The 18,386-nt window shown below is 35.2% G+C and overlaps 2 protein-coding genes across 18 annotated transcripts in view; one reads left to right on the plus strand and one right to left on the minus strand.

The window, feature by feature from the left end:
- ELF2 (E74 like ETS transcription factor 2) overlaps positions 1–18,386 on the plus strand; it is a 99,732-nt gene that overhangs the window by 47,344 nt on the left and 34,002 nt on the right. For 13 of the 17 annotated variants that reach the window (XM_072788338.1, XM_072788333.1, XM_072788341.1 and 10 more), the window contains one exon: positions 2,556–2,721. In XM_072788338.1, coding sequence (XP_072644439.1) covers positions 2,556–2,721 — 166 coding nt within the window. Of the gene's footprint in view, positions 1–2,555; positions 2,722–10,645; positions 10,805–18,386 lie in introns of all 17 variants that reach the window. The other 4 variants (XM_072788356.1, XM_072788354.1, XM_072788357.1 and 1 more) reach the window with 2 other exon arrangements.
- LOC140611650 (uncharacterized) overlaps positions 1–18,386 on the minus strand; it is a 40,459-nt gene that overhangs the window by 9,079 nt on the left and 12,994 nt on the right. The window lies entirely within an intron of this gene.

The following is an 18,386-nucleotide window of genomic DNA, read 5'->3' on the forward strand; positions in this document are numbered from 1 at the left end:
TGCAAAATGAAGTGTATAAAATATATGTTTAAGAGCAAAAAATAGTACGTATCAGTCAGGTTAAAAAATAGAAATTAGTAGTATTTTAGGATATTAAATGTGTCCCCTTTCTTAATAACCCCAGAGATGCCATTATCCTGACTTAATAAATGGTAATATTCCTTTACTTTCCATTATAGTTTTGTCTTTGTATATATTCCTAAACAACATGTTGTTTACTTTGAAAAAATGATTAATGTTCCAAGCTGAGTTAGGAAAGGATAGTATTACCACAGTTAGATTAAAGTTTCCAGGAAAAGGAGGAGTAGTCTGGCATCAGGTTCACTGAGTTTCAAGAGGTTCTACTCAGGAAATCAGCAAGCAATGTTATGAGTTAGTTCTTAGAAACATAGGGCCGTCTTGGTCAGGTTTCAGGCAATAGTATGATCTGGTGTTGAAGGTTTGTTCAGCAGGTATACATGCAGTCACAGGGAAAGAATGCTGGTTGGTTGTTTTTTGTTTTGTTTTGTTTTGTTTCTAGGCTTTGTGGTCTTCTTCCAACACTTAAGGGTAGATCAAAGCAGAACACATCTTGGAGGTGAAATGAGTCTTAACTGATCCAGGTAGCAGTACAAGGTAGAGTGAATAGATAAAGCAAACCAAATATGAATGAAAACCAGGAATAGGCTTATCTGGACACTCTGTCCTTAGGAGCAATGCCAGTGGTTATCTTGGTGATGACAGTTTATAATGCTGTCTCCAGAATCATGTTCCTACAATCCAGACTGGTGGCCCTATAAATCTAGTGCATAGCGGGCATCCCAGAATCTCTCTTCACAAGATTCTCTTGAAGATTACCGTCATCTCTCCCGTTTTGGATCTCCTGTATTCTCTATCTTGAGTTGTTGTCTTTATTAAAATTTTACTTTTGTTTTGATGAAATACACTCTCCACTTGCTTCTTGAGAAAGGATGTATGGAAGGTAAATGTTTTGAGATCTTTTGATTCTGAGAAAGTATCTTATTTTCATAAGGTGATTTGACTGGCTGAAGAATTCTAGGTTAGAAATAATGTTCCTTTACAATTTGAAGAAATTGTTTCACTGTCATTTCCTTCTAATATGACTGTTGAGAAGACAGAAGTCTGAGTCCATATTCTTTGCATGTGACCTGTATTTTCTCTCTAGAAACTTTAAAATCTTCCTTTCTGTCCCCAGCATTGTGATGTTTCACAGTGGCATGCTTCAGTGTAGTTCTCCCTTAACTTTTTATATTAAGTATCTGGTGGGTCCTTTCAAATGGGCAGCTTGTATCTTTCAGCTCTAGGAAATTTTCTGGAATTCTTCTCATTTCTTTCCAACCCTTTTTTCCCCCTCCTCTATTTTCTCCTTCTGGAACTCTATTATTCAGATATTGGACCTCCTGGACTGGTCCTCTAATACTGTTCTGTCTTCTGTCCTGTTTTTCAAAACTTTATCTTTTTTCTCTGATTTCTGGAAGACTGCCTCAATTTTATCTTCCAACCCTCTGTCTTTTTTATTTCAGTCATTGTGTTTTTAACTTCTAGGAACTCTTTCTTTTTAAATATCTTTATTAAATTGTATTCTGTTCTTGTTTTATGGATTTATCTTATCTGAGGAAGATTTATCTTATCTTCTGAGGAAGATTTATCTTATCTGAGGAATATGACTGTGTGTTTGTGTGTGTGTGTGTGTGTGTGTGTGTGTGTGTGTGTGTATTCTGTGGTAGAGGCTTTTCCTTAGATGGTTAATAATACTTAGCTGTCTGGTCATGATTAAAAGTGGAGGACTAAAAAGCTGATTGAAAATTCTCTTTTTAATGCGGAATCAATGCTAACAAATCAATGCTAACAATGTGCCTAATATACCTCAAAGATGCTCTTGTTTTTCCCTCACCAGAAAGTTAATTCTCCAATCTTCTGCTGAGATGAGGGCCAGTTGCCCAGCATCATGGAGGGAACAGGTCTAGGAATTAAAGTGCTTTTCAAACAGCTTTAATGGAACCTTCCTGTTTGAACCCCTCCTTTCTCTACCACCTGCTGCTCCACTTCCAGGAGTAATGGGTACTGCCTTCTGTGGGTTCTCCACTGTAAAGTGTGTCATTTCTCAGCTTCTTTTTGCTGCCAGACTGTGATTTGGCTTTCCCGGGTCTGCTAAACCATTTCATAACACTTACCCATCCACTTTCAATCTTCCAAGATTTTGTTGCTCTTATTTCTTCTCCTTTGTTGCTCTTCTCTCTTCTCTTTATGGATTTGTGTTAAAAAGTCTTTTACTTTGTTTTTGTGGGTTTTGTGAGACAGTGCAGTTGCATGCATGTTTTTAATTTGTCATCTTAATTCTGAAGCCCTGCTTATGTAAAATGTTTATGTCTTACCTCCTGAGATTTGAAAAGATGATTAAAGTTCCCTTTTCATCTCGTTTTGGTTTTTACATTCATACTCGTAATACATGAAACTTGTTATGTAGCCCCCTTGACACTATGTGAACTCAAGTATTTATAAGTAAATCCAGAATTTGTGAATTAAAAGGTTGTTTTCTAAATTTGCTCTTGCAGGAAAGTGAAAAGGTTTCTGAATATCCAGCAGTGATTGTGGAGCCAGTTCCAAGTGCCAGATTAGAGCAGGGCTATGCAGCCCAGGTCCTGGTTTATGATGATGAGACTTACATGATGCAAGATGTGGCCGAGGAACAAGAAGTCGAGACCGAAAATGTGGAAACAGGTAGATGTCTCATGAAATGTTCATTACTTGTGAGTTCTTATTTGATGTGTCCACAGTACTATTGCTAAATGAGTAATAGAGCACAGAACCTCTTTCTGCTTGGAAACTGGTGGCAAATCTTTCATTGAAGGGAATTTTTTATAAAGTTCAACATTACAATTCTTTGAAGTATAACAGGTTTCAAATCATGGACCCTAAGGACAAGTTAATAGGCCCATAATAATAAAATTATCTTTATCATTTTTTTCTAAGAGTGTGAGTATTGACTAGTTACTTATAGAAGTCTTTAGGCTAGTAAAGGAGGGTAACTAATTCAAAAACAAACACAGTATTCTCATTCTATAACCAATTAAGAATTTCTTTGAATCAGTATTGGTGGAGCAGCATGATTCCTTTTTTCTTAGATCAGGAGCATCTTTCTAACAGTCTATCAGAGTCTCCTTCCCTTTTTGTCTTCTGAGAAATTTTGGTATTTCAGTCTGTCTGTGGTGAGATAACTATATGTTTAATTGGAGGTTAATCTATATAATTCTTGGAAACCATTTCATTTTTGCCACTGACCATAAAGAAAATAGAGTATTTTACCAGAAAGACTGTAATGACTATTTTTATAAAAATAAACATTAAAATTTATCTTTAGCTCTTAATGGAGAAAAAGAATCCTTATGCTTGGTTTATAATTCTAATGAACACCCTTAAGTATGTATGTATGTACTACGTATGTATTTATGTAGGCTCCATGCCCAGCGTGAAGCCTGACATGGGACTTGAATTCATGACCAGGAGATCAAGACCTGAGCTGAGATTAAGAGTTAACCAACTGAGCCACCCAGTTGCCCCAGCATTCTTAAGTATTTAGATAAATTTCTATAAATGTAGCAAAGTCTCATGATTAAAAATTTTGAATATTTGATGTTTTTCTGCTTGTGGAGGCCCAGTAGCACACCCTAAGACTATTAGCTTAGTCTAGCTTAATGGCTTAATGCTGCCCTTCCTCCAGTTTCACTTTTATTTTGTTTTTTCTCTCCAGTTTTATTTTTTATTGAGCTAAGGGATTAAAAGTTACCTTGCTCTGCAGAGCAATGATTACAGCAGTGCCTGCAAACCCCATGTGAAGGGATAATCAGTTCATTTTCTCAAAATAGGTAGCTACACACTTTATAGAGACTTTGTGACTAGACTGGAGTGGTACGTGATGGACAGTAGATAATGGAAGTGGCAGGAAGATATATATGTATGTTTTTTTGAGGGTTTTGGAGAGTTTTCCAGTCTGAAGCCAGAAGCATCATGGCAGAGATGAATTTTCTTCTTGAGGAAAAAAATTGTGAGAACAGTTAAAAGTATTATGCAGGATGATATTTTGAAGTAGATTTTGTAACTGATTTTATTATGGAAGTATAACTAGAGTGTAACTAAACAAAACTAGTAGCACAAGAAAAAAAAGCATGATAGCTTAAATTGATTGAAAAAAAAAAAGAGCCGGTTTGAAATTTCTTGAAAGTGTTTTGTTTGTTTTTTGTTTGTTTGTTTTCAAAATTTATTTATTCATGAGAGACCCACAGAGAGAGGCAGAAACACACAGGCAGAGGGAGAAGCAGGCTCTGTGTGGGGAGCCTGATGTGGGACTCGATCTCAGGACCTTGGGGTCACGCCCTGGGCTGAAGGCAGATGCTCAACCAATGAGCCACCCAGGCATCCCCTGGAAAATGTTTTGATCAAAAAAATAAAAAAGACTATTATTTTGGTAACAAATGGGAAACTTTAAAATATGAAAACTACAATACCAAATTCCCATTAAAAAATTTTAAAAAAGGGCAGCCCAGGTGGCTCAGCGGTTTAGCACGCCTACAGCCCAGGGCGTGATCCTGGAGACCCGGGATCGAGTCCCACGTCAGGCTCCCTGCATGGAGCCTGCTTCTCTCTCTGCCTCTATCTCTCTCTCTCTTGATTAAATAAGTAAAACCTTTAAAAAAAATTTTTTTTTTAATTTAAATTATGGATACTTATCACATTAAAATACCAGAGCAGGGCTGAGCCCCGGTGGCTCAGCAGTTTAGTGCTGCCTTAAGCCCAGGGCTTGATCCAGGATCAAGTCCCATGTCCGGCTCCCTGTGTGGAGCCTGCTTCTCCCTCTGCCTGTGTCTCTGCCTCTCTCTCTCTCTCTCTCTCTCTCTGTGTCTCTCATGAATGAATAAATAAAATCTTTAAAAAAAAATAAAATAAAATGCCAGAGCAGATCAGCCAAATCTTATTGGTTGTATAAATTGATGATTAGTGCTTCATTGAATTACTTAGGTAAAAACAATTTCAAATAGGAAGCGAATATCATCTGTTCAAAGGATTTTACTTTCTTAGTTATCTTGAACTCTAAGGGTGATGACAGTCATTTGCTGAGCACGGGTATGAATGATTGTGATATTGAAAAATGGAATATACATCATCTGGCTAAAAAGAACAGTTACTTTTGTGATATTTTAAAAATGGTTTTTGACTAGTTGGTAATATGTTTTAGATTGATTTTTCTTCAACACTAAAAGGAAATGTTAGTAAATAACTTACATTATTCTAAATTCTAAAATAGTCTAAAAGTACTTGAGAAGTTCATCTTAAACATTTTTTTAAAAATGTATGTTTGCTTTATTACTTCAAAAAATAAAGAATAGTATAGTATAGCTATTCTTGTCTCTCTTTATAGAATAACACTGAAACTTAGAATTCATTTACAGCTCTTTTAAAGGCAATGCCAAATTCAGACTGAAATCTGCTGGCTCATACATCTCATAAATGTATAATTAGAACAATTTAAAATACTCCCATTTATTCATCATAAGGCATGCAGAACTTGAGACTACAATATACGGACTTACTTGAAAATACATGTGGCTAATGTAACTTTCTAAGGATTGTTAATATGTATAGATTAGTTTAGAATCAGCTAATCTAAACTTAATTTTTTAATTTAAAGAATAAAATGCATTTTTAAAAAGATTTTATTTTCACATAATCTCTATACCCAGCCTGAGGCTTGAATTTAACAATCCTGAGATCGAGAGTCCCATGCTCTAATGACTGAGTCAGCCAGGCACCCCATAAAGAATAAAATGCATTTTTAAACAAGTTAAAATCTGAATAAATATTTTTTCATTCTTCTGATATCTAGAACATATACAGATAAATAAAGCTGTTATGACTTATCCTAATGTATGTTTCCTTTTAGGTAGTTGATTAGGATTAGGTTCATTTCTTGTGGTGCTAGACATTTTTAACCTAAATTCCAGATATGTATAGGCTTTGGAAAAGAAGCTGACTAGGGAGAAAAGGAAAAGGAGTATTTATAAGATGTCTACAGCAGTTTTTATTTAGTGAATTGGTGGAAATGAGATCGTATAGAACAAGATTTCCTTTTGTACATCTAGGAACTACTTCCTGGAATGCTCCTGTATTATAACTTAAATTATATTAGTCTAAAAATGTTCATAATTACACTTACTGACCTGTTATATTTGTTTCCTGCATGTTTACACTGAAGTTTTTCTTGTTTTATTCCTATATACCCATATGTATATGTCTCCAACAGAAATAATGTTCATGATGAAATCCAGGCAGGAGTACTAAAATTATTTAGTGATGTACATTTAGCCATCCTAATTATTTTATGTATAAAATGATTTCTCATTTTGTTAGTTGTAACTGTTGGCTATTTTGCTTCACCTTTTGTATAGACCAAGAAAATGTACATTTTCCTCACAGAGCTTATATGTAATAGTAATCCTCTCAAATTTTATAGGAAAAACCAAACATGTTTGAGACTTTAAAAATAAGCGTATTCATCTATAAATTGCCTTTTTAAAAAATAAAATTGTTTTTTGATGATAACTGGAGATCAATAATCATAAAGTGTCTTTAAGGAATGGTAATGGAGTATGAGTGAAGGGTGGTCTTGACTGGCAGGCTGAAAGTACCTTTGCCAGTAGCTGCAGACCCCACCAGCTCTGGAGGCCCGCTAGATAGACTGAGGTGGTGAGTTGGGGATGGAGAGGAGTCTCTGGGATTCCCTACTAAGATTTGAAGATGTAGCTTTTATGTTCACTCTCAAAAAATTATATATGTGTGTGTATATATATATATATATATATATACATACACACATGTATAAAATACATATAAATTTTAAAGGTTATTAGACAGATTACCATTTAACAAGTAGTAAGTTTATGCCAATGCAACCAATAGTAGCTAAATGTTGATAGAAATATTTTAAGGCTTAGCTGAGAAGATTGACCTATTTAGGATCTGTTTCTTCATTTTGCACTTTAACTTACTGTATTTATCCCCTTAAACTTCTACTTTAATTTATGATAATATATCAGTAAATAGTTTGTATTTCTTATGTACGAGAGTACTATCTTCAACATGTTTCTTTCCCTCAAGGGGTTAATAATTTACATATATATATAAGTTAATAATATATAATATATATTATATTGAAAATATAAGGCAGTATAGAATCAACTGAGTGCTATTTACGAAGTTAAAGAAATTTTCAGAAGAAAGTTCAATTTACAGAATTAGGGAATGGTTAGAGAAAGTAAAGGAGGACAGATGGTGGGATTAGGATGGGACAAGATAGGAGGTTAGTGAAAGGCAGAGGGAAATATAATTAATAATGGGTGGAATATTAAAGTTTAAGGCATGTTTAGAAGTTACTGAGTAAATGAGACCATGACAGGGAGTTCCACTAAGAGTTGTGACTAAAATACCATTTGAATCCAAGAGTTAGTGATAAGGCATGTAAAAAGCAGAAAGACTTGGAAGGTTTTGAGTAGAAAGTACTATGTAATTAGTATCTCAGGAGATACAGGATGATTGTAGGGGAAGGGATGAAGCAGGAAGACTAGCTGTCGTAATATGAGTTAAGGGATGACTTGAGTTAAACAAGGTAGAAACCACAGGAACAGAAAGGGCTTATCTAAGTAATACTACTACATAAGATCTAGCAATACTTTTTTTTTTTTTAAGATTTTATTTATTTATTCATGAGAGACATAGGGAGAGAGAGGCAGAGACACAGGCAGAGGAAGAGGCAGGCCCCATGCAGGGAGCCTGATGTGGGACTCAATCCCTGGTCTCCAGGATCAGGCCCTGGGCCAAAGGGGATGCTAAACCCCTGAGCCACCTGGGCTGCCCAGATCTAGCAATACTTGACATGACAAATTAGGGGGACAGGCACAGGTAGGTAGATATTACTCAGTTTTTTAACCCTACGTGATGACCATAGTATCATATAGGGATTTGAGGAAGGCAAGACTGTTTTGGGAACCATATAAGTCTGGTAGTAGTGTTGATTTTGAGTTGAAGCAGAGCTTCTAAGGAGAAATATTTAGGTATTTAAAGGTGCACAAATGTATAGTCAGGGCCCTATCACAAGGGAGATGTCATACTCAAATTAGAACAATTTAAAAATATTTAATAAATGACTAGTCATAAATATATGGGCAAGTATAGGGTGACCATAAAAAATAGAACTGTAGTTCAGAGGTGGCAGTAGCAGAGTTGTTTCTTCCCATAGGGAGGGAATGATTGCTGGAACCCAGAAGGAGAGAGCCCTGGAGAACGAGGATTACCTTGGGAGAATCTGGAACCTTTGGTCAAGGATACAGCTGGCTTGAGGGTAATGGCACAGAGAGGGAGCCAGGGAATAAGGACTCTGATTTTCTTCTCCTTCTTCCCTCTAATCCCCTGGCAAGGCTCTCCACTGACCAAGTGCAATCTAAAGCAATAGGATGTTGAAGTCAGCCTTCTGGGACAGAGAGCAGCATCAAGAAGGGTGGAGAATAGATCTGGAGGGGCAAATAGAAGTTATCTAGTACAAGTGAAGCTTAGTAAAGAAAGGTCAAGGAGAGATAGTTTTAGAAATCAGTAATTGATGCCATGGAAATAAATGGAATCTCCAAAAGCAAAGGTATTTGAGAGATTTCTCCAAGGGAAAGATATTTAGATTCTGTGTTTGACTCTCTGTGATCAAGAACAAAGGACACAGGATTAAGAAGTAACCTTAGGGAATGTTTACATTTTGAGGAACATGAAGAAGAGCCAAGAATAGTCAGATATGATAGAAAGTCCTATTCCTGGGATTAATATTTTTTTCTTTTAAAGCCTTTTTAAGTAGTTGTCTTTAGAAGAAAAGGGAAGAATATTGATGGTTAGTCTTGGTTTCAGATTCCTACTTTATTACTTACCTGTCAGTGTTTAACTTTTTTGAGTCTGTTTCACAGTCATAAAATAGTAATTCAAGATTGTGAGGACTATATAAAATAAATATACAAAGCACAGTGCTTGTGATGTAGTAAGTGCTCCATAAGTATTTCCTTAACTTCATTAGGACCTTTGCTTATGTCTTCGAATATGGAGAAGGTCTTTTATACATTAAAACAGAACATTTGTTTACTTCTCTGTTTTATTTTTCTCTTTCCTTTCACTTCACTTTTTTTAAAAAGACAAATGCTCTATACCTTCAGTCTGTGCTTTTTCCTTGTTATTCCTTCCTTAAGTTACTGTGCTTTGGCACCTACATTTATCATTCTTCTGAAGCTCTTTATTAGATTTCAAAAGCCACTCCTCTGCCAAGATCAGTCACCCATGGAATCATCCAGAAGTAGATCCTTCTTAATCTGGACTTCTTATCTACTGAAACATTGTATTCTAGGTTTCCTTATTACCCCTTGCATGGACTGTGCTATTTATGCTTCTGAGCTTTTGTGCAAGTATAGTTTTCTATCAATACTGTGATTAGATATTATCCATTTCTTCAAGGCCCAGCTACATGAAGCTTTCCACAGTGGTTATGGCCTACATTAAGGATGCTCTTTCCTGATCTTGTGTTAGACCATCTGGACTAAAGCACTTGATCATTTACTTTCTTATACTGTTCTTGTGTGTATACATACTCCTTTTGTTTTCAAAGTGGATATATAAGTCTCTTGAAGACAGAGACCATATATTTAAATTTTGTTGAATATAGTATATAGTGTTTAACACATAGCTCTTAGGAAATGAAGATTGAAATAAATTGATTTTTGCCTCAGTATTGCAGATAACTGAGAACCATCTATATAAAATCTTAAATATATTTTCTTTTTTGAAAGGTTTATATGCTAAACCTTGAATACTTCAGTGTTATTTAAAATATAAAAAGGTAGTCATCCAAAAACATAAATATGACCATCCAAAATGTATCAGAGCCATAATGTTGTCATATTAGATTAACTTCATCTGAAGGTCACAACAGGTTTTAATCATTCATTCTTATACCTAAATTTGATTTTTTTCTTATAATAAAATCAATACATGCTCATTGGAGAAATTGGGAAGTATTAAAAAGAAAAAAAGTGAAAATCACTCATAATCTTACCAGCAAGGGAACAGCAAGTACTTCTTTTTATATTTCCTGCTGGTCTTTTAAAAATGTATATTTTAAGCAAAATTAACATCATGTTCTGTAATACAAGTAGATTTATTAATCTTTACAAAAGACATGGCTGAAAGCAGTCTGGTAGCTTCTTACTTCTCTCTTCTGATCCTTAGGACCAGGACTTTGGTTTTTAACCAGGTAGCAAAACATAAAAATTTGGTGTTAATAGTTAAATAATTCAAGAAAACTTTTTTGTGATCAACAAAATTGCGTTTAGATTCTAGTTGAAAAGGTAGACAAATGATAAGAATTTTTACATAATTCAACAAGAAAGAACTGCTTTTTTTTTAAGTAAATGAAAGCTTAGCTTTTTAAAGTGCAGTTTTAAAAAATAAAACGAGATTTCTGTCTTGAAAAATAAGTTCAAGAGCCAAATTTCTTTCTTGAAAAATCTCAAGATTAATTTGACTTCATGATGAGCTGTGATAACTTTTGTATTTGTTATACCATCAGAAATCCTCCCTGTGGCACAAAAGGACTCTTTTAATTAGAACATATTGTTGCCACAGGGAGGTAGAAGATCGACATGAAAAACTGGGGATCTGAAAAGGAGCCCCTATCCTAGGATTACCTGAAGGTGAAACAGATTGAGCCAGAAGGAAGACAATGCTGGTAGGTTGGTTTTTAATTTACTAAGAATGTTTACAATTTTACATTTAATTACAATTATTTCAACTACTTCTACCATATTTTTGTTTAAAGGGTGACAATGATTCCTCCTTAAGGAGAAAAAAATAATACAACAGTATCTTTCCTCCTAAATAATTTGTTATCTTTGCTAACCCCTGCCATGTTCCTAATATTTGTTTCTTTTTATAGATTAAGCTCTAGGGCTATTTCATGCCTCCACTTCCTTGGAAGCTACTACTGACTGAACATCTTCAAGTCTTTTTTTTTTTTTTCATTTCTGTTATTTCTGCTTCTTAAATCTAACTTCTGCTGCATTTTTATTTAAAGAAGCATTTTCTTTCAATTATCTACTTTTTGAGTTTAGCCTAGTCACTAGTTTTCTAAAAAGGTAAAACATGAATCTTAAGTTTATTTAGTTTTGATTCTAGAACTGTTTGAATTATTATTGTACTGTGATTTAGACCAGTTAGAAAGCATTATTAGAGAAAAGTTTAAAACATTTTAATAACTGTGTTTCATTTAGCCAAGATACAATCTATTGTAAGAAACATTTTTAGACCAATAAAAGAAGTAAATGCTGCCAATTATAAATTTTAGGATACCATCAGTTGTAAGACACATCTTGATTTCAGAGGTGTTAAAATGTGAAAAAAAAAGTACATCTTAGAATTAATGAAATACGGTATCATGCAATTAGGAATATTCCTGAAAATCCCTATTTACTGGGAATTGGACATTACAAGTATCAAGTTTATAAAAAATGGAGGTGAGTTGTGTTTGTGGAAGCCCGTATATGCTGAGTAAAGTCACTAAATTCTTTACTTGTCTTTTAATAGAGGGTGTTTAAGTGAAAAATCATTTAACCATAGTGTTTAAAAGTATACAAAGTAGCTATAAGGTATTAAATTATGAAGAGTGTAGAAGATGAGTGTTTTAATATGACACATTTACTTAAATCAATAGAGTTTTATTGTAGTTGTTACTTTTTATAGAGATTTTGCGATCCAAAAAGAAAATAAAACAAAGCTTCTGCTTTGTCACCTATAATTGAAAAACCAGGATCCTTTAAGGCCTCTTTAAAATAACAACTGATTCTTAGTGCACTTGAATATATGTTTTACAGGTTGTTATGTAAAGGAAAAAAATAGTGGCCAAAAGTAAAGAACTACCTTGCCAGTTAATAAAGCAGAAACGAAAAGGAATGGTTTTAAATGGTATTTGTATGCTCTAAGAATCATGTTTTATATAGAAGGAAAGAGAAGTATATATAGCTAGAAAACAGATCAATAAAGGGCGTTTGCTTTTGGAAACTAGTAGCACTCATTCTTTTGTGCTCAGACTTTTAGTTTTTATTTTTTATTTATTTTTTAAAAAGATTTTATTTATTTATTTGAGAGAGAGTGAACGAGCAAGCAAGGGGAGGGGCAGAGAGAGAGGTAGAGAATGATCATAACCCCGAGATCATGCCCTGAGCTGAAATCAAGTGTTGGTTGCTCAACCAACTGAGATACCAGACATTTTAATTTTTAAAACACTAGTTAATTCTCAATTTCACTATTTAACAATGTGTCTAAGTAATAAATTTTTACTCATTTAGACGGAGGAGAAGGCTAAATATTGATTATATAGAATTTTAAATGAGTACACAAGGTTTATAAATGTCAAGTAGGGATAGCTAAAGGTTCTTAAATGTAGGAATGCTTTAAAACCTATCTGTAGGCAAAGTATCCATCTATTCATCCTCTACCAGCTGTTACTGAGGGCTGTAGCTGTCAGGCTCAGAGCTGAGTGTCTTGTGGTAAATAAGACCCTGTCTTTGCTCTCACCAGGCTTTCAGCTATATGGAGGAATGAACAATTAAACATGTTATTATAATCAAATGTGATGAGCCTTATGAAAGGATTAATGAAAGGTTTAGGGAGTATACCACTGGGGAATGCCTAGGAGGGCAGAGAGTGCCTCCCTGAGGAAGTGACATTTGAGCATATTTGAAGGGTTTGAAGTAATTAGCCAAGCAGAGACTAGCATGGTTGGAAGTCTGGAGGAAGACAAACATGGACTATTTGAATTATAGAAGGAATTGAATATAGCTAGAATATGGGTTATGGGAGGGAAAGGGGATTAAAATGAAGCTGAAGAGGTAAGAGAGTCTTATTGCTGACGACTTTGTAAGGTTTGTGTCTCTTTGTTGGGCTTTATCTAAAAGGCAATGGAAAGCCTCTTAAGAGTTTTAAAAAACAAAGTCTGTTTCTTTTTTTTAAAATTTTATTTTTAATTAATCAATTTATTTATGACAGTCACAAAGAGAGAGAGAGAGAGAGAGAGGCAGAAACACAGGCAGAGGGAGAAGCAGGCTCCATGCACCGGGATCCCGATGTGGGACTCGATCCCAGGTCTCCAGGATCAGGCCCTGGGCCAAAGGCAGGCACCAAACCCCTGCGCTACCCAGGGATCCCCACAAAGTCTGTTTCTTATACAAATTTAGTTGTTTCCCAAATAGTACTGTAAATGAAAAGTAAAACAAGACAATCAAGGCATTACCTAAAATAAAGTCTGAACTCCTTAGCTTCTTATTCAGAAGTCCCTACTAGTTGGTTAACTATTTTTATTCACCTTCCACTAAATGGTCTGCCTCTGTAGATCGGAGCTATAGGTATGCCCATCGCTTAAACTAAACTAAAAATGATAGAGATTAAGGTAGTCGCAGCTTGCCTTTCTTTCCAGAATGCAAAGCTGCGTGCCTTGGTACAATGTTGTTTCAGGAAAGGGAGTCGTTGTCCCTTATGCGTCCTTCATGCCCACTTGTAAACTGGGAAAGAGGCTTGTGGGTTTTCTCAGGTTCATGAAAGGGCATCACTTAAAGGGGGTCAAAGAACATTTTCAACATAGCGATTAACTTTTCTAGAGTTTTTTTCATCTTTTTTGTGTCAGGCCTCTTTGATCATATGGTGAATTCCAGCCTCTGGGCCTTCTCACAGAACAATTTTTTAAAATATATAAAATATAATATCTAGGATTACCAAGGAACCAAATACAGTAAAATGTAGCTTTCAGACTATTTTTAATTGTGATATATTAATGCACTTGCCTTGTTACTAATGCATTAAATAATGAGAGCTAGTGGCAGATCTAATTTATGCCTGTAATTTCAAACTAGTGATGACCATAAATTATATTTTGAGATATCTGTAATAACTATAAATATGAGAATATTTATGATTTCTGTTGGTTATAAAGTCACAGATATTGCCAGAACTATTGTGATTGTGCCTTTATTTGAAATGAAAGTGCTTACTTTCAATTAGAATATGAGAAGCAGTTTTTCTAGGTCTCATCCATGTATTATTTTTCTCATACTTTCCTGCTCTGTAATTCTGTCTACCGCTGTTGTTTTTTCCCTAATAACTCATAGTAGGGATCTGAAAGCCATTTTATTTTATTTTATTTTATTTTGTTTTATTTTATTTTTTTTGTTTTTTTTTTGAAAGCCATTTTAAATGTCGCTTGAATTGAATACACTTTTATGATCCTTGCTAAGGAAAAAAAAATGGCCTTCAACTATGTAGTGGTAATTTTCTTTCTATGTCTCTTAAATTGATTGACCTCATTTAACTTATTGTAGGACACTCTAATTTTTGAACATGTAGTATATTTCTTTAAAGCCTCATGTAATATTTTATGACCTGTGTTTTGAGATCCCTCTATTTCCAGACAAAAATTTCTGTGGCCGGTGGTTCTCAAATTTGACCACACATCAGAATCCTCTGGAGCACTTGTTAAAATACAGATTGCGAGCTGCACACCTCCAGTGGATCTGGGATGGGACTTGAGAATTTACATTTTTAACAAGTCCCTCGGTGGGTGATGCTGATGCTGATGTTGGCCAAGGGGTCATACTTTGAGAACCATTGCCTAGACTATTAGGAATGATAGTGCTGGAAGAGAGCTGCTGCTATTGTGAAAACCCAGTTAATGTACTAGCTTTTATGATACTGTGTTAGACCTATCACCAAATATTGTTATTGGGGTGGGGGGGGGAGATACTAAAATTCTTTTAGGTTTATATGAGATAATGTAATGAATTCCTATGAATTAATTTATCAGTAAATATTAATTGAGCATCTACTATATGCCAGGCACTATTCTAAGCATGGACTAGAGGGGCAGACCAGACAGGCAACATACCTGCATTCAAGGTGCTTAGAATCTTAGAATCTAGAAGAGAAAGCATATACATTTGCCATACTATAGAACTGCTCTGTCACAGCTCAGATCACATAAATGAACACCTCCTGAAATTGTTCTTTAATTCGCAATTAAGCTAAGACCATTTCTTTTCGAACATTTTGAAGCAGCAGAAGTTCTCCCTCTTCCTCTGTCATATGATACTCATTAAGTACAGTTGAGATACTGGTAGGCTTCACATTTATATGTACAAAGTACTTACATTCAAACAGCGTCGTGGCTTCTAGGGAGTAAGTGATTCAAAGTTGAATAAGGCATGGGGCCTGGCCTCAAGCTTACCAACTAAATTAAGATACACAAGCATTCAAGGAAATAATACTATGGAGTAGGGAGGGCTGGGGAAAGTTGAGAAAAGACAAAGAATTGCCAAATAGGGTAGCTAATTTAAAGGTTCCACATTATTGCATTTTTGCTATGTGGTGGGACATTTTAAGTTTCATCGTGAGGGCATAGTTGACAGTTAAGGCCTCTGGGTTTAGGGGCAGAGGAGCAAGTCAAATGGAATTAAGCATTCCTAAATGTCACCATTTTAATTTTTTTATGTGTGGAAATGGGCCCATGAAACCCATGAACGACTTTTTTTTTTTTCCATTCACAAAATCAGGACAATGAAAAAACACAAATTGTTTGCAGTGCTTAGTTACAATTTGGGAGTGGGTAGGAAATGAGATGGGACTAATTGTTATTTTTAAAATTGTGTTTCTGTAATTTTTTTCATTGGGTATGTCAGAGAAGAAAATATAACCCATTTCTTCTCTTTCACTTAGTCATTTTTAAGACAGAGTGCCAGTTTTTATAATAGATATCCCATATTCTCCTAGATTAAGGTCAATGCCTGATCGTAATTGGATGTTTGAGTTCTTTCCACTTTGTTTCTTAAAGATTTATTTATTTATTTGAGAGAAAGAGCTCCTGGGAGAGAGGGGTAGTAGAGGGAGAGAATCTTTCAAGCAGACTCCCTCCTGGATCTATCAATTTCTTTCCATCTTTGTTGCTACTAGCTTAGACCAATCTGTAGTTATTTGTTATTATATAGGTTACTACCATGGCCATTGGCCTTCTAACTTCTTGTCTTCATTCTTGGCCTTTCTCCCTTTTACTCCAAGCAATGTATTCTCTATATATTAGCCAAAATGATTTTAAAAATATATTTGTAAATTTAATCATTACACTCCCTGCCCTAAAACCTTTCAGTAGGTTTTCTTTTTTCTTTTCTTTTCTTTTTTCCTTTCAGTAGGTTCTAATTGCACTTAGGATAATATTCAGAAATTTCAACATGGCCTTCAAGACACTGAATAATTTGGCTCCTCTCACTCATTTGGAAACAATAATAGCAACAAAACCAAAACCCTAAAAAACAAAAACAAAACCCCAAAACCCTAATATTTAAAATTTCTTTACTATATTGTCAGGAATAGTTCTTAGGGCTTGACATATTAATATATTAATATTCTAAACAACCTTAGTCTGAGTAACCCTTCCAAGGTTAGACAGTTCTTTAAGTGGTGGAGCAAGGATTTAAATTCAGATAGTAAGTAGGGCTCCAAGAGTCCAAGCTCTGAAGCATTATACTCTGATGAATTATATTCCACCCCTTTCACGCCAGTACTCACTCACACCCCCCCCCCCCCCAACACACACACAGTTATCTTTTTGGAGTTCCACAAATCCAAACTTGACCTTCATAGGGTGCTTACATAACACTGTTTACTTTCCAGTTTTTCGGTTTCATACTCCTGGTCATTCTTTAGATCTCAGTTTGAATGTCACTTTCTCAGGGAGGGATTGCCTTTAGCTGGTACTCATCAATCTCAACTAGAGGCTGTTCTGTTATTTTTGTCCTAGGCCCCCAGTTTTCTTTTTTGGTTAGTAGCTACAACTTGTGATACAGTAAACTCCCACGATGAGGTGATTAAATAATTCTAAAAACCTTAGATCACAAAAAATATGGCTTTATTGTGAGTTTAATAAAACGACCCAACACAGTGTGTTGAGGAAGATGTGTGGAAGGGGTTCCAGGACTCAGATAAAGACCTCCCAATCAGTCAAAGGTCTGGTTGTGGTTTGGTGCCACCTGGTGGGTAGTTGTGTATTCCAGTGACAGTTGTTTGAGGGTATAGTGGAAGACGGGAGCCAATTACCACCAGTTAACTTAGCTGAATTCATTCATGTATTCATGGTGTTCTATTCTGTTCTATTTATGTTTATTTAATGTTTCCACATGATGCTTCATAAAACCAGGGACCTTATCCTTTGCATTTACGGTATTGCTCAGAGTTAGGCACCAAGTAAGTTTTCAATAAATTATTTGTTGATTGAATGAGAGAGTAAATGAGAAGACATCACGAACCAGAAGAGAATGCCAGGAATTTTGTATTTTATTTAGAGATTGACAAGCAATATGGTTTAACTAGATGTATGGCTTTGTAGAGGCATATGGTAGAGAGAGAGGTAAGGCTAGAAAGATAGAGTGGAACCAGACTGTGGTGGCCTTTGAATAAAATAGTTATTAGGAACTGTGTGAAATGTGATCTGGAGAAGATGAGAAGTGAAAAGGACATTTATTTTAAGCAACTAGCACATACTAACATAATAGAAATAGAAGGTATAGCTTCTAAAATACTAAGTTGGGGGTAGTAAATAAAGTAAACTTGACCAATCTAATAAAAGGCAACAAAGGAGAAAAAAATGGAAATACAAATCATAAATCAAAATAGTAGAAATAAGTCCAAAACACCAGAAATTATATTAAAATAATCTATGGTGATCTTAACATGAGTCTGTGTTATTTTTAACAGATACACAAAACAAAATGTTATAAAAAGGATAGAATAATATCTTCATCCAAAAAATCCTAACCAATGTAAGCTGGTGTAATAAAATAGAATTTAGTGTAAAAAAATTTTTTTTAAAGATTTTATTTATTTATTCATGATAGTCACACAGAGAGAGACAGAGAGGTAGAGACCCAGCAGGCTCCATACAGGGAGCCCGACATGGGATTCGATCCCAGGTCTCCAGGATCGTGCCCCGGGCCAAAGGCAGGCACCAAACCACTGTGCCACCCAGGGATCCCTAGTGTAAAAAAGTTTTAATTGGGGGCAGCCCCGGTGGCTCAGTGGTTTAGCGCTGCCTTCAGCCCGGGGTGTGATCCTGGAGACAAAAGATGGAGTCCCATGTCAGGCTCCCTGCATGGAGCCTGCTTCTCCCTCTGCCTGTGTCTCTGCCTCTCTCTCTCTCTCTCTGTCTCTGTCTCTCATTAATAAAATACATAAAATCTTAAAAAAAGTTTTAATTGGGACAGAGACTCTTCAAACTG

This window comes from Canis lupus, chromosome 20 (assembly GCF_048164855.1).
Source record: "Canis lupus baileyi chromosome 20, mCanLup2.hap1, whole genome shotgun sequence".
In the NCBI taxonomy this organism is placed as follows: domain Eukaryota; kingdom Metazoa; phylum Chordata; class Mammalia; order Carnivora; family Canidae; genus Canis; species Canis lupus.